Genomic DNA, 23,094 nt, shown 5'->3' with positions numbered 1-23,094 from the left:
TAGTCCCGACATCACTGTGTTGAAGAACCCCAAACACTCAGGTTTTCAGAGGAATTAAAGGAACCAAATCTTTCTAATTTGATAATACAACAGAAAAAATAAAATAAAACACAAAAATGCTCTCATTCTGGGTAAGGCAACACAGTCTTGCAATAAAGACAATGCACATACCATGTGCAGGAAAGGTTGGACAGAACGCCCTAGGGATCTCCTCAGGATCCTTTAAGGAGTTAATACATACAAAGCATTCACCATCCACTGACAGAGCAAAATGAGAAACAAGGGAAATAAAAAACACACCGGACTGACTTAACACAGTAAAGATAAGCTCCTAGGAGGCTTGAGTCTCCAAATACTGCTCAACTGATAGTTTTTAAAAAATCAGAATTACCACGTTATTATGCATGAAGAAGTCAGAAAAAAATTGAAATGTAAGCCAAGACAAATAACATGAAATCTAGAAAAATGGTCTGACTAAACTATGCAAACAAGTTTTGGCAATCAAAACACTAAGGTTTCAATGACTGCCCCTAGGACTTCGGGAAAAAAATAACTTACTGGATGGCAATAGTCTGCAAGATTATCTTAGTGGGATTATTTATTTCTTTATTTTAAAAGTTCAGGAATAAAAGGAAAGTTCTCTCATTTCAACTTTTAAGATGAACTAAATCACTTAAAATAGAATCATGATATCTCATGATTTTAACTCTTATAAATCTATGCCTCAGAGGAAAGGGGGGTAATTTAAAGCATTAGATGAATGCTGTGGTATATGGTTCTAAGGGGGAAGAAATCTCTTAAGGAAGCTGCTAAGAGTTTAACTGTCAAAAAAGCTATATGTTATTTCTGGTTTTAAACTAGTAGTTGCTGTCCAAAATTGAAAATTCAGGATATCATCAAATACAAATTTTTTAAAGCTTGACTATTAAAGCAGAGGTTGCCCAATCAAAACAGGATAAATGTAATTTTTTAAAATTAACACTAGGCTACTCTACTTGTGACTAGATACATGGCCTCTCCTTTTCTGGCCTCCTTCTACAGTCTAATTCCTGCTGAAAAAAATGGGCATGTCATATTTCTAACCTAATCTTAGCGTGCATACAAGCACTCAACCTAGACAAGGAATGATTCTTAAATGCTCGTTGTTCATTATGCACGATGTTATTTTGTTAATAAACAAGCTGTCTCGAAAGCCATAAAGATTTTGCTTTGTTTGTTTTGCATTAGCCACAAGAGAGTGGACTTGTTTAGAATACCAAAGCATTTATTTAGAATATGAAAGGCAAATTCAGCAAGAAACAATGTTTGAGATGAGAAAAATCAAGGGTTTATCTGTTGAACATATTGAAAGAAAAGTGAAAACAAACTCAGAAGTCTAGAGTGAAAAAGAGCATCTTATGCAAATATGATGTTCTTTCCACCCTTCCAAGGTAAAATACTGCCAGCAAAACAAATACTGAAGACCGGAGAAGCCACTTGGCAAAAGGATTCAAAAACCACAAAGCATGAGGCTATTCCCCCATAAAGCTCAATAAGTGATTAAGTAGCTAGTAGAGGGAATGGTGAGGGAAGGGAAGGGAAAATTCAAACTATATAATAGACTCTAACAGTAGTAGGTGAATTCTAAAGATTTAACTAGCAGATTCATTATTTAATCCAAAACCATAATTCTTAACAACAAATAATAGATCTGACACAAACTCAGTTTTGATGTTAAAAGCCAACAGATATAGGTCCCTCATGTTCAGAGCAAAGAACAGAAAAAAACTAAAAAACAATGAACACTAGTGAGAAAAAGAGCTCCTTCTTCATTTTCTGTAAACAAGTTTCTACGATAGCACACTGGTTGCTTTCTTCAGCCCCCAATACTCTGGTTAGGGTGTACAACTATAATGCATGGATATGCGGATATCAGGCTCTCTATGTAAGCTTTTCTTACTTCTCAAGTATATGTATGGTCTTTTGTGTTTTAAATTTTTTCTTTAAGAGAAAATCTCTCCAATGTAAAGTTCCAAACCTGTTTTTTTAAAAAATTGCTGGAATTTCTTCACATTTTATAAACAAAAATACCAGAAATGAAAGAGCTGGCAGAAATTCAAGCAGATCCAAATTCAACCATCCACTTTTCATATTTCTCCAAGTCTGCAGCAGAGACAGACTTAGCAATTTTCTTAAGAGCCAATTCAAAGTCTCCTTTGGTAACAGGCATCTGAAGTTCCTCTTTAGAAAGTGCACGGATCTCTTCTGGACTTAGGCCATTGATTCGTCGTCTCATTGCCATTAAAGAGGCATCCCTAAAAATATACCAAAATCAGTGAATACTTTTTGTTGCAAATGTTTTAAACATATTCAATTGTGATAATGTTGAGGGAAAACATTCAAAAGATCATTTTATATGTTTTTACCATGCTGCTCAGAATTTTCCACTTCAGAGACATCCTGAGGGCTCAGGAAAGGTTAAAACAAGATGCAAAGGACTTAAACATAAAAAGTACTGCAATGAATCCTAAAAGTCTAGGCTGGGCTCAGATGGTACTGAATTTTCTTTTCCCCACTTGCTCCGCAAAGAAAGCCCAGAAGTCTAGGAAACTGAAGGAGAATTATGAAATACTGAATTGCATACTTGGAAATAAACATACGGCTAATGTTAACATAACTCAAATCTTATACCAGTTTGTCTACAACCTAATTAGAGGAGGTAAAGCCAGGAACCTCTCTCTCTCTGGAGCATGAATATATCTAAATACAGTGGATGTGGAATTCCCTACATGGAATATTTGTGGGCAAGTGAAGAGAGAAAATCTGGCTTCTCTGGATCCTATTTTCAGCTCATTCTGATCACTTGTAAATAATTACGCAGGTTAGGAAGAAGTGTACAACTAGTGCTCACGAAAAAGCTATTAGGCAGCCAAGCCAACCAAAACTTCAAATTTTTATACATTTTTCTATGGTAACAGTAGAAGCTATTGTGAGCTTATTGAGTGCCACTAAACTTACACGCGAATAGGACAAATACTCGTAGAAAAAATGAGTAACACAGATGTTATGGTTTTAGGAAAGGCTACTGATGTCAATTTAAGTATTGTTAGGGAAGTTAAGTACTAAAAACAAATCGTCTTCACTGAGTGATGTGAATTGTCTAAAAGTTATGATGTCACTAAATTGAAAGGGAAAATTTTATATATATATATATATATATATATATATATATATACACACATAAAATTGATCACCTTTGTTCATCTGCGTGTAGTAAAATAATGCCCAAAACAAAATGATATTATTTTATGTTGATGCAGCTAGTCTCCAATTTAGGGCTAAATTAACCTTAGGTTGTCAAAGCCATTTATGACCAAGTTGGGCAAAACAATTTCTTAAAAATCAAAGGCTCTAAAAGGTGAACTACAGTTGACCCTTGAACAACACGGGGGTTAGGGGTGCAGACCCTTGGCACAGTTGAAAATCCGGGAATAACTTATAGTCAGCCCTCTGAACGAGCGATTCCTCCTTATCCACAATTCCAGATTCAACCAACCGCAGATCCTGTAGTACTACAGGATATATTTAGTGAAAAAAATCCACACAGTTCACACCTTCATCATTCAAGGGTCAACTGCACACTGACTTTAAGACAAGTCCTCCTGATAACTCTATAACTAATGTCTAACGTCACAGATCATTAACAACAACAACAAAAAATACCTGCAAACATTAGTTATATCAGCACCAGAATAGCCCTCAATCTTCTCTGCTATATCTTCCAGTTGAATATCAGGATCCAATTCAACCTCACGAAGATTGATTTTCAGAAGCTCAGTTCTTCCTTTTGCTGTTAGAAGATTTTTTTTGTTGTTATTATTAGATGTTTTACTTTACAAGTCATTTTGATAAGAAATCACCTATTTAACATTCAGGAAAAGAAAGAGTCTAATGCAAAGAAAAGTCAACAACTGTGAGTCCACTAATATTACTAATTCACTGCATAACTAGTGGAATCATTTAACTTCCTGTGTGCCTTGGCTGTAATAACTAATAATTGAAACAAAACTCAGAGTTTTCCTAATAGATTGTGAAGATATTTGCTATGAGAACAAAGGGTCTGAGATCCTTTATGAAAAATAAAAACATTAGTATTCAAGCACCAGAACTGCTTTTGTAAAAAAAATATTTAGCCTAGCTTTATGAAACTGGATTGCATGGAGTGCAACTCCTATGAGTTACTTTGCTCACCTTTTAGTATGACATAGGAAAAGATTTCCAGAACTCTAATCAGTATTTTTTAAAAACCCAGTTTTCTTTTCCTAGCAATCAGCAATTGGCACAAAACGCTTATTAATATATTTTTTACTTGGAGAGCCGGCCCACAGACATTTGCTGTTCCAATATGATTGAAATGTGTATCGAGTAAGCTGAAACAAACAGAATTTTTTAATAACCAATCTTGCTTGCTGTTTCACCATCAGTTTTTGTGACAAATCTGCTTAATATAGCACACGAAGATCATGCAGAATTAGCTTGGATCCGGCTCTCTACGATTTCCTGATATACAAAACGAAATTTAATTTTCCCAATTTTTATCTTGAAAAATTTTAAATCTTCAGGTAAAAAAAAAAATAGTGAACACTCATTTACCTTTTCTCTAGATTCACCAATTGTCAACATTTTGCCATTATCACTCTCTTGCCCTCTCCTCTCATCCCCACTCTCATTTATGAACTGAGAGCTAGCTATAGGCAACACAACACTTTACCTTGAATTCTTCAGCATGTATTTCCTAAGAACAAAGGCATCCATACAACCATCACACTTAACAGGAAATTTAACATTGGTGCATTAGTATCACCTAATACACAGTCCAGATTAAAATGTCCGCATTTGTCCCAGGCCTTTATTACTTTCTTAAAAACCATTACACATTACATTAAAGTTATTGTCTCTCTTTAGTCTTCTTCAAACAGTTCCCCAGTGTTACTTTGTTTTGTCTTTCATGACATTGACAATTCCCCCCCAAATGATCTTACAGAGTTAAGGCATTCCAATGAAGACCCCAACAGGTCTGTTTGTGGAACCTGACAGGCAGATATGAAAATGTTAACGGAAGGAACCAAGAATAACCAAGACACTCTGGAAGAACAATAGCAAGGCAGGAGGAACTGGTCTACTACAAAGCAATAGGATTCAAATCTGTCTAACACTCTTGCAGAGAGAGACAAGCAGATCCGTGACACAGAATGGAGAGCCTAGGAGCAGAGCAGAGCAGAGCATACACTATGGACACCTGATTTGTGACACAGGTGGTTCGGGGCAGTAGGAGAAAGGAGGATCTTTTTGATAAACAATGCCAGAACTGACTACTCACAGAGAAAAAATGGGACTGGGTCATCCTCACCATGCATAAAAATCAGTGCCGGATATATTACTGAGCTAAACATAAGATGCAAAATTATAAGCATTTTAGAAGATAAAACAGGAATCTATCTTAATGACCTCACAGTAAATATTCTTAAGATACATTAAAAAATCGACTACATGGAAAAAGACGGATAAACTGACCCCATTAAAATTAGGAATGCCTATTCATCAAGACTGTAAAACAGTGAAAACACACAATCTACAGAGTTTGAGAAAATATTTACACCAGATTTAACAAAAAACTTATATCTAGAATATTTAAGGACTTCCTACAAATCAATAAGAAAATGTCAGACCACCTAATAGAAAAATGGACAAAAAACTTGAACAAATATATCACAAAATCAAAATGGCCAATCAATAAAGGAAAAGATGTTCAAATTCTTTAATAATATAGGAAATACAAATTAAACCGCAATAAGCACTGCACACCAAAAGACTGGTACGCATTTAAAAGTCTGACAATACCAAGTGATGGAAAATTGTGAAACAATGGGAACTCTCATACATTGCTGGGAGGAGTGTAAACTGAAGCAACCACTCTGGAAGACAGCCTGGATTTATCCACTGATGTTTCAGCTATGCAACATGACCTAGCAATTCACTCCTAGGATGGAATGCTCCATCCTGGCCTAAAGAAACTTAGGCACTTGCACCATTATACATGTAGAAGAATGTTCATAGCAGTATAATAGCCTAAAACTGGAAATAATCATAACGTCCATCAAAAAATATGATGGATAATTGTGGCATAATCACATAATGGATGTTATGGGCTGAACTGTGTCCCCTGCTAAATTCTTATGTTGAAGCTCTAACCTCTGATACCTCAGAATGTGACTGTATTTGGAGACAGGACCTTTAAAAAGGTAATTAAGGTAAAATGAGTCAGATGGGTGGGCCCTAATCCAATATGACCTAATCCAATATGTATCTTTACAAGAAGACTAGGACACAGAGACACACAACATGAGGAAAGACCACATGAGGACATTAAAAGAAAATGGCCATCTACAAGCTAAGGAAAGAGGCCCTAGAAGGAAACCAATCCTGCCAACACCTTCATCTTGGACCTGTAGCTTACAGAACTGTGATAAAATAAGTTTCCCTTGTTTAAGTCACCCAGTCTGTGGGTGTACTGTGTTATGGCAGCCCTAGCAAACTAATACAATGCAACAGCACACTGCCACAAACACGAGCTGCCTCTACGTGTCACAACATGGATGAATCTTAAAAACACACTGAGCAAAATATGCAAGCTACAAGTGAACACAATTAATGTGATTCATTTATGTAAAGTTTAAAAGGAGGTAAAACTGTGTGTGGGGATACATTACTAGGTGATAAAATTGTAAGGAAAAACAATAAATTATTTCCCTAGAAGCAGTGACAGTGATTACCAGCAGGAACTGGAAGGGAGTTGTGCCGGGAAGGAACATACTACAGAGCGCGGAGGCCTGACACTGCTCCACTTCCTGTCCCAGCAGGTGCTTCGACGGTTGTTTGCTTTGCCAATTATTGGATAAATTGGACATTTTAACAGATTTTTTTGTATCTGAGTTATATTTCATACACACACACACACACACACACACACACACACACACACACACACACGCTTGAAGTAAGATGGAGCAAAGCAACGCAAAGAGCAGCCAGGGTGAAAAGAGAAGCAGCAAGCAGGCAGGATCTGCGTGTGACTAGAAAATTGTGACCTCCAGAATCCCTTCACCTCGGGAGCTCCTATCCTTGACCATCTTCTGCCACAGGCACCCCCCTGCAGTGAGCATGGGTACCCACAGGTGGTGCGGGCCCAGGAAGTCGTCCGCTCAGGTGGTCAGCCAGGGGGGCGTGGGAAGAAAGACGGGGAAGGGAGGGAGCTCACAGGGACACTGCTGCACGAGGCGCTTGTGCTCCGGATGCCGCAGGGAAAGCTCCAAGTTCAGCCCAAGAGCTCCACACACAGCAGGTGGATGTTAGTGAACGAACATCACTTTGCTCTTTCAGTTCCCGTGTTAGAACACCACTGTATTTGCAAATCAAAACGTTTTACCATGGCCTGCCCGAAGAACTTAAAGCATCAAGTTTAATATAACGCATTCGCCCCCAGAGGCAAAGTTCTTTTTTTTTTCTTTTTTCTTTTTTTTTGCAGTACGTAGGCCTCTCACTGTTGTGGCCTCTCCCGTTGCGGAGCACAGGCTCTGGACGTGCAGGCTCAGTGGCCATGGCTCACGGGCCCAGCTGCTCCACGGCACGCGGGATGATCCCCCCGGACCGGGGCACGAACCCGTGTCCCCTGCATCGGCAGGCGGACTCCCAACCACTGCACCACCAGGGAAGCCCGAAGCAAAGTTCTTGGCAGTCGACTTAAATGAACTTTGGAGCATAAAGCTGCTCATAAGTGAGGGCTGGTGGGACTGAAGCTTAGTAGGAAGCATCCTCCTCTTCCCTAGTAACTATGATTTGGGAAAGATAACTTTTAATACTGGTTGTATCAATGATTTGTCAGAAGATTCTAAGCAGGATTTATCATCTCTATAAAACTGAATTAATGATATGTAATAAGCTTGTGAAAGGATTTAACGAGGGGTTAATGTGTTAACAACAGTATAAAGAACTGCCAATGCTACATAAGCAAGTTAATACACATCTGAAATTTAAATAAACACTGTTAGATGGATCACACAACTTCTTCTTGAGTACTGGAGGCAGTCCAGCACGACAGATAAGGAGTGGGTGCTGTGGGGCCAGAATGGCCGGGGCGCACATCCCTGCTCTGCCGCACCGGGCAAGATACCTAACTGCTCGGGGCCTCAGTTTCTCATAAGTAAAGATAAGAACAGAATCTACCTCACAAGCCTGATGTGAGGGTTAAATGAGCTAATACACGTAAAGCCCAGTCCACAGGCAGCGCTCAGTAAATGGCGGTCGCCCCATCACGCACACCACCTTCAGTCAATCAACAAACAGGATTAGCGGGAGACGGAGAAAAGCCAGATCCCTTCTATTAAGGACCACCTGGGGGTTAGATAGCACAGAGGAAACACCCAGGGGAGTGAAGTCCACACAGGGAGAGAGACCACGGCAAGGAAGACTTCACAGAATTGGTATGCTTTCATGTCGACTTTGAAAAATCAATAAAATTTAAATACAAAGGAAGAGGGAGAACAATCTGGGAAATGAGAGCACCATAAATTATGACATGGAAGCAGGAAGAAGCACGAATGAAAAAAAAGGTAAGTAGAAAAGTACAACACAGTATTAAGAAATGCAAATAGACACAAATAGGATAGATAAGGTATGAACTTACAGTTTAAAAAAAAAGTACTCTGACCCTGATGGGATAGGAAATAAGAATCACTCAGAGTCTAAGAGACTCTGTGGTGCCTTGGTGGTTTAGGGAGGTTGGCCTAAAAGCCAAACAACTAAATGAAGGGGGCTGGAGAAAGGAGTTCATTAGGCTGAGCAGTGGTTGCGGCCATAATTCAGATGCATAAAGTAAGAAGAGACTTGGTATAAGGCCAAGCTCCACCTGTGCCTGTCACCTGACTTCTTCCATCTGTTGACTACTGCAGGTTGTATTTACCAACATGGTGCACGAGCCTCTCCTCCCACACACGCTTCTACAATGTGGCCTTCCACTCCTCCACCCAGAGGTAGTCTGATTCCCCTCCTCTTGAAAATGGGGGGGCTTGTAAATGCTTCAACCCAGAGTACAGCAGAGGTGACATTACGTGACCCCCAAGGCTAGGTCATAAGAAGCAATGCACCTTCCACCTTTTCCAGTGGAACAATCACACCTGGGGCCCTGACCTACCACGTATGAAATGTGACAAGCTGAGGCCACCATGCCTGAGGAAGCCCAGGCCACATGGAATAACCCCAAGTAACACAGAGGTGCTCCAGGAAGACAGCCCCACCTGAGGCCCCAGGCCTCAGCCACCAGGCATGTGTGTGAAGACACTCCAGATGATGCCAGGCTCCAGATGTGGAGTCACCCTCAGCTGCTGATCTTCCAGTTGTGACCCAGACATCATGGAACAGACACAAACCATCCCTGTGGTGCCCTATCCGAATTCCTGATCCCAGAATCTGTGAGCAAAAGAAGACTGTTTGGAATGGTATGTTAAACAGCAAGAGTAACTGATACACTGACTCTTCTTGCCATCAAGTTCTAATTGCCTCGCAATCTTAAAGAAATCTGCATATTTCTTTATGTAAATTACGTAACTTACAATATGCCTTTTTGGGTGGCTTTCCTTGTTTTATCTATTTTCATTCTTATACTTCTTGCCTTTTCCAACTAAAAATTGCTTTTCATGGTTGCTTTTGTTCATAAAATGTCCTTCAACTTATTTACTTTAATATAATCTACTTTTCTTTCCATTAATTTTACCCTAGATTTCCAAATCATTCTTTCAGTTCTCTCATCTTTCCAAATTTTCTTTATCTGTCTCTTCCAGACCCTTTTATCCCACCAGATGTTCCGGCCACAACAGCTGGCCATTCACTTTCAAGCAACCATGCCTTTGTTTCTGTTCTTCTCTATGGAAATTCAGCGAAAACGCAACTTCCTCCATGAAGTCTCCCCTAAGCACCTCAGTCAGAATTTACTATTCCACGTTTCCACCCCAAAAGTACTATGGGCAACTCCAGTATCACATGCTCCCTTGTTTCCCTGCTGTTAGGGTAGGTGTATGCCCCCTTCCAACCACACAGTGAGTTCTCTAAGGACAAGGATTGTACACTTTATATTCCCACAGTACCTAATAAATGTCTTTCAGATAGCAAAGAGCTAAATAAGCACCTGTGAAATTAATTAACACAGATAAAAGAAGAAGTTAGAAAGGGTGGAGTGCTAATTATGATTATTTGTTCGGGAGCCCTTTAGGAGAAAGCAATTTCTCAAGTTCTGTGGTCATGAGGTACACACATTCAGACTAGTAATGAGCAAAGAGAAGCACCTAAAAGTCATTACCTATAATGACTATTACCTTTACCATTACCTATAACATAACCTTTTCATAAAGGAAAACAAGTTTAGAAAAAATCCCAATAGTCAGCCAGGTCTATGTTCTTCTCCAATATTTCAAAGAAAGCTGAATTCCTATCTTTGTACCATAAAGTATATCTTTGTCCTCAACCCAAGCTTTCCTCAGCGGTTTATAAAATTCCTATCATCAATTATTTTTCTAACTATATTTCTTCTGTCTGTTATAGTGAATTAAAGTTCAAAGTACAAAAGCTCAAATGATGTCAATTCAAGTAGTAAAGCTTTTATTTTCCCCATCAGTATTTTTTATTTATAATCATTGTGCACCATAGCAAAATTAAAAGATTTCATATAAATATACTAGGTGTCGGGCTTCCCTGGTGGCGCGGTGGTTGAGAGTCCGCCTGCCGTTGCAGGGGACACGGGTTCGTGCCCCGGTCCGGGAGGATCCCACATGCCGCGGAGCGGCTGGGCCCGTGAGCCATGGCCGCTGAGCCTGCATGTCCGGAGCCTGTGCTCCGCAACGGGAGAGGCCACAACAGTGAGAGGCCCGCGTATTGCAAAAAAAAAATAATAATAAAATAAATAAATAAATACACTAGGTGTCATACACATATTTTGTTTAGAAAGCAAGGAAGAAGAGAAAAAAGGGGGAAAGAGAAAGGGAAGAAATTTATTAAATCGGAAGTGATAATAAACCACTCAAATTTCAAATCTTCATGTGACTAATAGAAGAGCAAGCCAGACACTAAGGAGCTGCTTCTGGGAGGAGTAATATTTCAGGACAGTTTGAATCACTTCCATTATTGCTTTAAATAAGTTTATTATTCTGTAAGCTCAATTAGTAAGTTAAGCATTATTTTAAGAAAATTTTTTCTGTTTAAGTAATGATATTATTAGAATTAATAGAATATGTAGTAGCAGTCAGGAAAGACAATACAAGATGTAATCTGTGGACCAGAAATCTACCAATTATTTATATACACCCTTGAGATCTAGTTGCAAAAGTGAATAAGGAATATTACAATAATTAAGTTTCAAAAGTCATAGGGGAGGCTATGACTTCTGGCCATCATTAAAAAAAAATGGTATCAGACTTATCCTTCTATGGTAAACAACTATTAAAATATAACAGGCAACTGTTCTCTTGCATTAGTCAACAAAGAGTAAAGAACTGCAAAGTGACTTTTTAAGTTCTGCCCATAATCTGAGTGCCTGCCAGAACAAATCTCAACACCGTTTAAAAGAAAACAACATAATCCAGACTCTCTAAAATGTAGAGCATACAATAAAAATTACTGAATGTGTGAAGAAACAGAAAAATGTGACCCATACATGAAAACTTTTTAAAATAGCAAATAGAAACAGATGTTCCACATGTTAGAATTAGCTGACAAAAACTATAAAGTAGTATATCAATTACCTATTTCAGAACAGCATGTTATACTAAAACTTAGTGGCTTAAAACAACAAGTTATTACCCTCACGGTTTCTGTGCATCAGGAGTTTGGGAGCAGTTTAGCTAGAAAATTCTAGTTTAGGGTCTGTGATGGTTAATTTTATGTGTCAACATGGCTGGGCCACAGTGCCCAGATATCTGTTCAAACATTATTCTAGATGTTTCTGTGAGGGTGTTTTTGGATGAAATTAATATTTAAGTTGCTGGACTCTGAGTACAGCAGACTGTGCTCCATAATGTGGGTGGGCCTCAATCTATCAGCTGAAGGCCTGAACAGAACAAAAGAGGTCCCCAGAGCAAGAGGGATTTCTGTCAGCAGATGGCCTTCAGATAAAAAGGTTTAATCCTTTTTATGATCTAGCCTTGGAAGTCATATGGCATCACTTCTGCCATATTCTTTTCCTTAGAAGCAAATCACTAAGTCCAATCCATTTTCAAGAGGAGGGGAATTAAGCTCCACCTTTTGGAGAGAAACATCTCAAAGAATTAAAGGAAAATATACACAAAATCAATGATCAGATGAGGAATCCCAGCAAAGCAATGGAAACTATTAAAAAAAACCCAACAAAACAGAAATGCTAGATTTGCAAAATGTCAATACATGTGAAATGAAAAATTCACTGGACAGGATTTGGACAGGATTAAAAGCAGATTGGCGATGGCAGAAGAAAACAGTGTCAGTGAACATGAAGACAAGTGAACAGAAACTACCAACCTGAGGAATAGAAAGAAAAAAGATTGAAAAAAAATTTAACAGAGTCCCGGTGATCTGTGCAGCAATATCAGAAAGTCCAACACACATGCAGGATAAATAAAAGGAAAACCCCACAGAGGTACATCATAGTCAAACTGCTGAAAAACAATGATAAATAGAATATCTAAAAAGTCAGCCGTAGAGGACAAACACTCAAGAAAATACCAGCTTGTTTTCTATAGTTAAACATATACTCACAGGTATTTATCCAAGAGAAATGAAAACATATGTCTACACAAAGAACTGAACATGAATGTTTATAGCAACTTTACTTATAACAGTCCCAAACTAGAAATTATCTAAATATCCATCAATAAGAGAATAGATAAATAATCTGTGGTACGGTCATATAACAGAATACTACTCACCAATAAAAAACAATAACATCGATGAATCTCAAAATAATCATGCTGAGTGAAAAAAGCCAGTCACAAAATAATACATACTGTATGATCCTATTTATGTGAAATTCAAAATAATCTATAGTGACAAAAATCAGATCAGTGGTTGCCTGAGGTGGGAAGTGTTTTGGGGAGAGAAGAATGGACTGCAAAGGGGCACAAGAAATCCTTTCAGGATGAAAGATATGCTCTGCATCTTGATTGTGGTGTGTTTCATGGCTGTATGCAATTGTGAAACTCATCAAATTTTATGTGGATAAAGCTTAGTATATATAAATTATTCCTCAATAAAGCTGAATTAAAAAAAATAACCAGAGGAAAAATGATATATTACATACAATGATAGGAGTGGCAGCTGACCTCACATGAAAAAAACAATGGAGGCCAGAAGATTATAGAATGATATCTTTATAAGCACTGAGAGAAAAACAAAACAAAACAAAAAACAAACAAAAAGCCCTCTTTCAACCCAGAATTATTTACCAGTCAAAAACAGCCTTCAGAAATAAGAGTGAAATAAAGACATTTCAGAAAACAAAAACTGAATTTGATGCTAGCAGACCTTAACTATTAAATGAAGTTCTTTAGACAAATGAGAGACGGACCCAGCTGGAAACTTGAACCTTAAAAAGGAAAGCAGAGCAGTGGATGCTAAATATGTAGGTAAACAGAAAAGACTACTATTTGTGCTCCTCTTAATTTAAGTTTGAACTGACAATTTAAGCCCATTATATGTTTGGATTTACAATGTATGCAGATGTAAAATACATGACAAAATAGCGCAAAGGCTGGGGGAGGCAAATGGTTCTTGCATTTTACATGAAGTGGTACAATATTAGCTCTACAGTGACTGTAATAAGTTACAGATGCATATTGTAAATCCCTAGAGTAACTGCTAAAAAATATACAGTTAAGTATAGCTAAAAGCCAATAAGGAAATTAAAATGGATACTAAAAAAGAGTCAACTATTAAGAGAAATTAAGAAAGGAGGTACAGAGTAACGAACAAACAAAAGGGACAAATAGCAAAATGGCAGACTTAAACATAACCATGTCAATAATTACATTATATTTCAATGGACAAAATATTGCAATTAAAAAGCAAAGATAAACTATACAAATAGTAAGACCCAATTATATGCTGTCTACAAGAACTGCACTGCAAATACAAACACGTACAAGGTGAAAACTAAAGGAAGGAAGCAGATATATCATGCAAACAGTAGCAAAACAAAGATGGTGAGGCTATATTAATATCAAAGTAAACATCAAGTCAAAGGATTTAATCAGAGGTGAAGAGATGTTTCATAAAGGTAGAAGAATCAAGAAGATATAATAATGATAACTGTTTATGTACCTAATGACAGGACTTCAAACTGCATGAAGCAAAAATTTACAGAATTAAAGTGAAAAATAAACCAATTCACGATCATACTTAAAAAGTTTAACCACCCACTCTCAATAATTGATAGAAAAAACCAGAGCAAAAAATCATTAAGGATCTAGAAGATTTAAACAATACTATCACAACGACTTGATCTAACTGACATTTATGGAACATTGTCTCAACAAGTACAGAATAAATATTCTATTCAACTGCCGCTGAAACAGTCAGCAAGACACACTATGTGCTGAATCATAAAATCTCAACAAAATTCAAAAACTGACATCTTACAGAGTAGTTCTCAATTATAGTGGAATTAAATTAGAAATCAACAACAACAAGACATCTAGAAAATCCTCAAATATTTGGATAGTAAACCACATACTTCTTTTTTTTTTCTTCAGCCTTGCCTCACGGCTTGTGGGATCTTAGCTCCCCAACCAGGGATTGAACCCGGGCCCTCAGCAGTGAGAGGACAGAATCCTAACCACTGGACCGCCACGGAATTCCCTAAACCACATACTTCTAAATAACTCAAGAGTCAAAGAAAAAAAGAAAAAGGAAAAATTTTAAATATTTCTAATTGAATAGTAAAGAAAATATAACAAAATTTGTGGGATGAAGCCAAAGCAGTGCTTTAAGAGAAATACAACCTTAAATGTTTATATTAAAAGAAAAAGAACAAAGGTTTAAAATCAACAGTCTAAGTTTCTAACTTCATAAAAAAAGAGAAAATTAAACTCAAGAGTATAAGGGAGAAATAAGAAGAGATAAAAATCAATGAAATACAAAACAGAACATTAACAAAGCAAGAAGCTGGTTCTTTGAAAAGATTAATAACACTGATTAATGTCTAGCAAGAATGATCAAGAACAACAGGGATAAAACACAAATTACCTCTTCTAGGAATGAAAATTGAGCCATTATTATAGATCATACAGACAAAACAGAAAATAAGGTGTGTGGATTTGTACTGTGTCAACTTCAGTGAAGTTAGAATTTCACTTCTCAGAATTCTCTTCTTTACATAGTTCTGGGTTAGTGGGGACCACATCAGTCATTATGGACAAGATGTGAAAGGCAGAACTGAAATCAACTCAGAAAGTTAGTTCAGGGCATGAAGAGCATTTGCAGCTGAGGCCTATTGTCGCTTGTCCGCCAGCTCATCTTTTTAATGAGGGGCAGCACCTGGACCTCCAACTCTTTCCAGCTCCTGTCAGATCTCCTCCTGCAGCTTGACTCCTAAGCCAGGTGTACCTTTAGTACTGTTACAAAGAGTGCCAGCTTCTTCTAAAGGACACCCCAATCATCAAAGTTGTAACTCTTAGAGGCAATGAGAGCCCAGTGTGGGTTCCAGTCTATCCTCATGAGTTCCAGCTCATCCCCACAGGTTACACAGTTTGTTCTTGTTTCCACCATTTCATCTTCTCTTCCTACTGCCCTCCCTACTGACTTCAGGCTCCAGAACCAGACATGAAATCAACAGCCTCACATAAACCATTTAGTCAGCTTCCATGTTTGTATTAGGTCAAATCCCAATAAACCTGACAACCTAGAGGAAAGGGACAAATTTTTTGAAAAACACAAACTACCAAAGCCTACTCAATGAAAAATAGATAACCTGACAGGATAACCCTATATCTAATTTTTTTTAATCAGTGGAACAGAACAGAGAATTCAGAAATAGACCCACATATATGCAGCAAAATAATTTTCAACAAAGGTGCCAAAGTAACTCAATGGAAAAATAAAACTCCTTTTAACAAGTGATGCTAGAACAACTCAATATACATATGAAAAAAAATGAAACTCAACCAACAATTGACACATATACAAAAAAATTAATTCAATATGGATCACAGATCTAACTCTAATTTCTAAAGGAAAATATAGGAGAAAACCTTTGACTCCTTGTGGTAAGCAAAGATTTCTTAAGATACAAAAAGCACTATCCATAAAAGAAAAACCTGACAAGAGAACTTAATCAAAATTAACACTTCTGCTTATCAAAAGACACCATAAAGAAAATTGAAAGGCAAACCACAAACTGAAAGAAAATAAGGCATTTCACACTTACTGGAATGACTAAAATTAAAATACTGGCGATACCAAATGTTGGCAAAAATATGGAAGTATTGGAATTCTCATTCACTGATGGTGAGAGTATAAAATGGTACAACCACTTAGGAAAATGGTTTGAGCATTATAAAGTTAAACACATACCTACCCTATGATCCACCTATTCTCTTCTTATCTATATTACCCAAAAGAATTGAAAATATTCATCTATAAAAAGATCTATACAAAAATATTTATAGCTTCATTCATAATAGCCAAAAACTAGAAATAACTCAAATGTCCATCAAAAAGAGAATAAACAAATTGTCATGTAATCACACCACAAATAAACTACTGATACATGTAACCACATGGATGAATTTCAGAAACATTATGTTGTGTGGAAGTAGCCAGATGCACAAGAGTACATATGTCATGATTCCATTTATATGAAGTTTAGTAATAGGTAAAACTAATCTATGGTGTTAAAACTCAGGAAGGTGAATGACTGTTAGGGGTTTGAGTCAACTGGTAGGGGCACAGAGAAACTTTCGAGGTGAAATAAATGTCCACATCGTGAGTAGGGTACTGATTAAACAAGAGTATTCATTTGTCAAAACTCATCAAACTGTACACTTAAGATTTGTACATTTCACACTGTATGTAAATTTTATCTCAATATAAAAAGAAAAAACTCACTTATGAAAATGTCAACATTCATCAACAGAATGAAATATCTTTTCAAAGCAGCATACTTCAAAAAAGATCCCAAGAGAACTTTATTTTTAATCACTGAAGTTTTTTTCATTATAAAAATATTTAAAATTTTTCACATTCTTATCAACGTACATTGTTTTTTGTAGTACAGGGACAAAAACTTGTATCACATAAGTTTTTTTTTTTTTTTGCAGTACGCGGGCCTCTCACCGCTGTGGCCTCTCCTGCTGCGGAGCACAGGCTCTGGAGGCGCAGGCCCAGTGGCCATGGCCCACGGGCCCAGCCGCTCCACAGCATGTGGGATCCTCCTGGAACGGGGCACGAACCTGCGTCCCCTGCATCGGCAGGCGGACTCTCAACCACTGCGCCACCAGGGAAGCCCCACGTAAGTTTTAATGAAGACTCAAGTTTAAAAGTAAAACTTAGGGACTTCCCTTGGTGGCACAGTGGTTAAGAATCTGCCTGCCAATGCAAGCGGCATGGGGTTTGATCCCTGGTCAGGGAAGATCCCACATGCTGTGGAGCAGCTAAGCCCGTGCACCACACTACTGAGCCTGCGCTCTAGAGCCCATGAGCCACAACTACTGAGCCCGCATGCCACAACTACTGAGCCCACACGCCACAACTACTAAAGCCTGTGCACTCTAGGGCCCACGTGCCACAACTACTGAGCCCGTGTGCTGCAACTACTGAAGCCCACACACCTAGAGCCTGTGCTCTGCAATGAGAGAAGCCACCACAATGAGAAGACCGCACAGCACAACGAAGAGTAGCCCCCGCTTGCCACAACTAGAGAAAGCCTGCGCGCAGCAACGAAGACCCAACACGGCCAGAAAAATAAATTAATTAAAAATAAATAAAAGTAAAACTTAGATGTCCTATCAACTTATTAACACAACCACTCCTCTGAATGTAAGAAACTTCAGCAGAGTACTGAGGCCTCTGTTTCCATAAATAACAAATGGGTTTTGTGATGCTATAAACTTCTTTAAGCGGAATGCCAAGGGAATAAAGACCTACAGAAATAGAAAAATGTAACAGAGAGTAAAAGAAAGATCAAAATATAGTAAAAGGAAGGCATCATACCTGTTGGGAGAGGTATATATATCCTTTTTTCTAATCTCCTTCGCAATGCTTCATCAATGTCCCATGGGAAATTAGTAGCAGCCAATACCATAACCATTTTGGAAGGATCGTCATTCTCTAACGCTCCTCCAACTCCTATATACAGTAAGGGGGAAAGAAGAGTGTTTTTCTTACAGTCCTGTATTCTTTCATTCAACTAACATTTCTAAGCATCGGCCACAGGCTTGGTGGTAGAGGCTCAATGACGAACATGATGCAGTTCTTCTGACCTCTGCATGGTGTCAGAACCAGACAAGTCAACAGATAGCTATAGAACAAGTACAACATAGTCACTCCTGTCTCTCATATTACACTTTAACAGAAATTAAGACGGTTAACTCATTGAGGGAAGGAGCTCCTGGTACTACATTATTTTATGTATCTTATAGTGCCTGGCACTGTATGCAACACACGTTTTAAGTATTCAATTAGTATCTATGGTTGGTGGATAACCACAGCTATTTTAAAACAATGCACTGTGGATATACATACATACATACATACATACATACATATATATATATATATATATATATATATATACTTTTTTTAACACATTATATGTTTTCTCATAATTTGCTTAAATAGCCTCCTATTCACCATACAACTACCAGAGTGATATATCTCTAAAAAGTAGCTCTGGGCCCATCACTCTCTTCCTCCAATGGCTCCCCAAAGCCTTTTCTTCTTTGTCTGAATAACTTATACCAATATTTCAAAGCCCAAGTCAGCTATTCCCTTCTATGACTCCCTTAGTCCGCGTGGTACCTCTCGTACTATGTTTTCACTAAACCCAGAGTTTAGTTCTACCACAGAACTCACAATGTATTGTAATTGTCTGTGAAGCGCCTGCTTCTCAACTAGATCAGTGGTTCTCAAAACTTTTGGTCCCAGAATCCTTTTTATACCCTTAAAGACTACTGACCTCCAAAGAGCTTTTGTGTGCATGTAGTATATCAACATTTATTATTAAAAATTAAAAATGAGATTTGTGAGAGAATGAAAGTGAAAAAGGTAAATAACATCTTGATATTACTATGAAAATAGTTTGGCCTTTGCACACCTTTTAAAAGAGTCTTAAAGACCCCTGGGACCCTGAGCCACATCTCTAAAGGCTTTGCTCTAAATAGTAAGCTCCTTGAAGGCCACAACAGTCCTTTTCTTTTTAACCTCAGAACCTGAGATGGTGCAAGTAAGCAATAGATGCTTTTTGAGTGCATGAACAAATGTACAAATGCGTGGATGAATAAATGATTACAAATACATTCAGCTGCCTTCTAGTCCGGTCGTTGAGAATTTCCAAAGTATGAATCTACACAAAATTCAAAAAGGGACCAAAACAGTTTAGAGACAGTAATTAAATATCAATTACCATCCATCTGAATGAGTAGCTCAGACTTGACCCTGCGACTTGCCTCATGCTCATCAGAGGTTCCTCTTCGACTGCAGATAGAATCTATCTCATCAATGAAGATGGTGGTGGGGGCATAAAACCTAGCCTTTGTGAAAATAGTTTAAAGAAATCATTTAATGACCTCCTGAAATAATCTGAAGTTTTTAAAAGACATTTCCTCCGACTAAAACAATGGTGAAAAAGAGCAGAAATTTCTCACTGCTTTAATGCCATCACTTGCTTATAGACAGAGGTTAAATTAATCAATCATATCAGAAACAGAAAAATTTCTAAACATAAAAGATAAGTTATATGGTTGGTGAAGTCAGGTGACAGATACATGAGGATTCACGGTACTATTCTTTCTACTTTTGTGTTTGAAAATTTCCATAATACAAAAAGTTTCTAAAGATAAATCACCAATCTATCCTCAAATATGCAGTCTTAAGTAGCTACTGCAAACTACTTTGAAAAAGGAACAAACTTTAATGATAGATCAATTTCTGATTTTCAAAATATATGTTAAAATATACTTCTGCTCACCAGCTCATTAGAGATCCAGAAATATCAGTCAAACCACACACATTTCCAAAGTCTCTTCTACCTGAACTGGGCGGGACGCCAAAGGGCTTTTACTTCAGAGAGGAAGGTATGCTGAAGACACATCAACCACTCCACAAAACCCACCGCCCCGTGTCTTATTAGCGTGTCAAGAACTGTGAAACTATAAGTACACTTGCCCTTTCTTAAAAGGATCCCTGGGTGAACGGATCTAGATTAAAGGGATACCACGTGCCTACACCAACAGTGCTTTGAAATCCGAATATAACATCACTCACCATTTCAAACAACAGACGAACTAACTTCTCAGATTCCCCTCTGTACTTCGACGTCAGCGTGGAAGACGAGACGTTGAAGAATGTTGTACCGCACTCAGTGGCGACAGCTTTAGCCAGCATGGTCTTACCAGTGCCTGGGGGCCCGGCCATCAGCACGCCCTGAAATTCCAAAGGACACACGAAATGATTTATCAGATTAATGTGCTTTCTAATAGAATATCAGCAACGATTACTGTACACGAAACCCTTCCCATCAAAAGATAAGCTCAACTGCCACAGTAAACTCATGGCGCATTGGGCACGAATACCATTTCACAGACAGAAAAAACAAAAATGAAGAATGGTTTCACAAAAGGTCTCAAATCAGAGGTACTCAGAGATGGGCTAACAAAGGGCCTAGACAACAAAGAATCTCCTGGTACATTTAGAAAGAGCCCACCGATTTTACTGAGCCTGGCAGAAGACAAATATGTATGGTCTTGAGCACCGCTTAAGAGTGACTGCTCTGTTTAAGCAATGAAAATAAGATGACATTCTCTACCACATGGAGCAGAATTATATATCCCTCGCCCTCCTAAGGTACAAAACCTATCTTTAACAACACACTTACAATATACACTTTTAATCAGAAATAAAGATCCATTCATCAGTTAATAAATAAGGTAGCTAAAATCTAGTGGTGATTCAAACATAATCAAATCAGCTAGCCTTTTATCAGTTTAACTGTGCTAGGCAGTTAAGAGTTTACATAAGATAGTGTTAGTAATGAAAAAGCCACTACATAGACTAAAATATAAATTTTAGTTACTTCTCACCTTTGAAACAAACAGAAAAACGTTCCATAAAAATAAATCAATGAGGAGTAAAAATTATCCAAGAACACCAATCCTCTAGTCTTGAAGACTAACGGATTTTTAAATACTTATTATTTTCTTCTAACACTTTTAATGAGAGTTCAGATATATAGTTAACACTACATTTCTTTTGCATAATAGTTCGTGATCTTAAGAGGAATTTGGAGCCATTTGTTAATTTAATTCAATTAGCTTTGGGGGATTTAAACTTTGAAAACTATGTGCATATCAAAGTTTCATAAACTCTAAATTCAGAAACCGTCCAAACGCTCTTCTAGCTATAGAATTTTGATACCCAGGACAACCAGGGATCACTAGGATTTGAATCACTAGTTTTACAAGAAAAATTTTTGCTTTGCAAGAAGGCTTTATACATGAGATTGATATTTTGAAAACTGTAAAGACAACTAATGGCATTGGCACAGCTATAGAAAAGTTTCTATTTCTCTTTCCACCATCCCCTCTCAATGCCCTCTCAGTTCCCGTAATGTCATTAATGTGGTCATGTCCAGCAGGAGATAATTTCCAGGGTTAGCATCTGTGCGCAGACACAGCTCATAGATACAGTACAGCGTTTATAAATTTCCCCTCCTCATGACATTACCCTGTCAATTATCTCCTCTATTTCCTGTATCTCCTCCTCTGTGGGCTCTATTTATTTAAAAAATAAAATCCTTCACTTGACCCTACAAATCCTCTGGCTACTGTCTACCTCTTCCTTCCCCTTCCCAGCCAACCTTCTTAAAGAAATGGTTTATGTTTACTATTTGTTCTTCACAAGCTACAGTCTGACTTCTGCCTCTACTCCTTCACTAAAAATACCTAATTTACTAATCCAATGGTCACTTTTCTTTCCTCTTCTATTTTGAGTTTTACATATTTTTTTTTTGGCTGCACCACTGCGCAGTACGCGGGATCCTAGTTCCCTGACCAGGAATCGAACCCGCACCCACTGCTTGGAAGCACGGAGTCTTAACCACTGGATGTCCAGGGAAGTCCCAACCAATGGTCACTTTTCAACTCACAGCTTCTTTCCCTCTCTCTGACCTTGGATGGTGCCGATACCTGGTGTTCATTCCCTTCTCCCTGAAACCCCTGCTCCCTAGGTTGGTTCTATGACACGGTTCTTTCTTGATGCTTCTCCTACTCATGACCATCTTCAGTGGCTTTCAGGTCTCCTCTTGCCCCTGCCCTTTATATTCCCAAAGCAATTCTAAATCTTTTGCTCTTTTGAAAACCCTTTATAAAACTCCTTGAACAATTTCATCCATACCCAAATTATCAACCACCACTTATATCTCACAATTTTAATTTAAACTTAAACTCTAGCCCGAGCTCCAGACCTCTATTTCCAATTACCCACTGAGTTTTCACCTAAATATATTTTGTTTCTATTTAAATCTGCTCCTCTCCTTCATTTCCAGTATCAGTTCACTGTACCCTATTTAATGAAGAATTTGGCTGGCCCTTTTCCCTAGTTCCTGGGAGGCAGACTCTAAACCCTTGGAATTTCCCAAGTGAAAGGAGTGTCTTTGTTGTTCATGTTGGGCCCTGAAATTTTAGGCTAATAAGGTGGCTCATGGTGGGTCCCTATATAGATTATGCTAATGAGATGACTCAGGATGGGGGCTGGCCTTGCCCAAAAAACCAACCCTGTGATTAGCAGGCTGGGGCTTTGAGCAGGCGATGTCAACCAGACCTCTGG

The 23,094-nt window shown here is 38.1% G+C and overlaps 1 protein-coding gene across 7 annotated transcripts in view; it reads right to left on the bottom strand.

Moving 5' to 3' along the window:
- Nucleotides 1–201: 201 nt before the first annotated feature.
- KATNAL1 (katanin catalytic subunit A1 like 1) overlaps nucleotides 202–23,094 on the bottom strand; it is a 77,959-nt gene continuing 55,066 nt past the window's right edge. For 3 of the 7 annotated variants that reach the window (XM_029210437.1, XM_029210435.1, XM_029210436.1), the window contains exons 7-11: nucleotides 20,536–20,694; nucleotides 19,676–19,802; nucleotides 18,265–18,399; nucleotides 3,703–3,829; nucleotides 2,013–2,294 (exon numbers count right to left, since the gene is read on the bottom strand). In XM_029210437.1, coding sequence (XP_029066270.1) covers nucleotides 2,096–2,294; nucleotides 3,703–3,829; nucleotides 18,265–18,399; nucleotides 19,676–19,802; nucleotides 20,536–20,694 — 747 coding nt within the window. In that variant the 3' untranslated portion in view covers nucleotides 2,013–2,095. Of the gene's footprint in view, nucleotides 2,295–3,702; nucleotides 3,830–17,933; nucleotides 18,400–19,675; nucleotides 19,803–20,535; nucleotides 20,695–23,094 lie in introns of those variants that run through there. The other 4 variants (XM_029210438.1, XM_029210440.1, XM_029210434.1 and 1 more) reach the window with 3 other exon arrangements.

This window comes from Monodon monoceros, unplaced genomic scaffold, assembly GCF_005190385.1.
Source record: "Monodon monoceros isolate NGI ecotype Baffin Bay Population unplaced genomic scaffold, NGI_Narwhal_1 Super_Scaffold_8, whole genome shotgun sequence".
Classification (NCBI taxonomy): Eukaryota; Metazoa; Chordata; class Mammalia; order Artiodactyla; family Monodontidae; genus Monodon; species Monodon monoceros.
The sequence above is the reverse complement of the archived record's forward strand: the minus strand, read 5'-3'. Positions and strand labels throughout refer to the sequence as shown.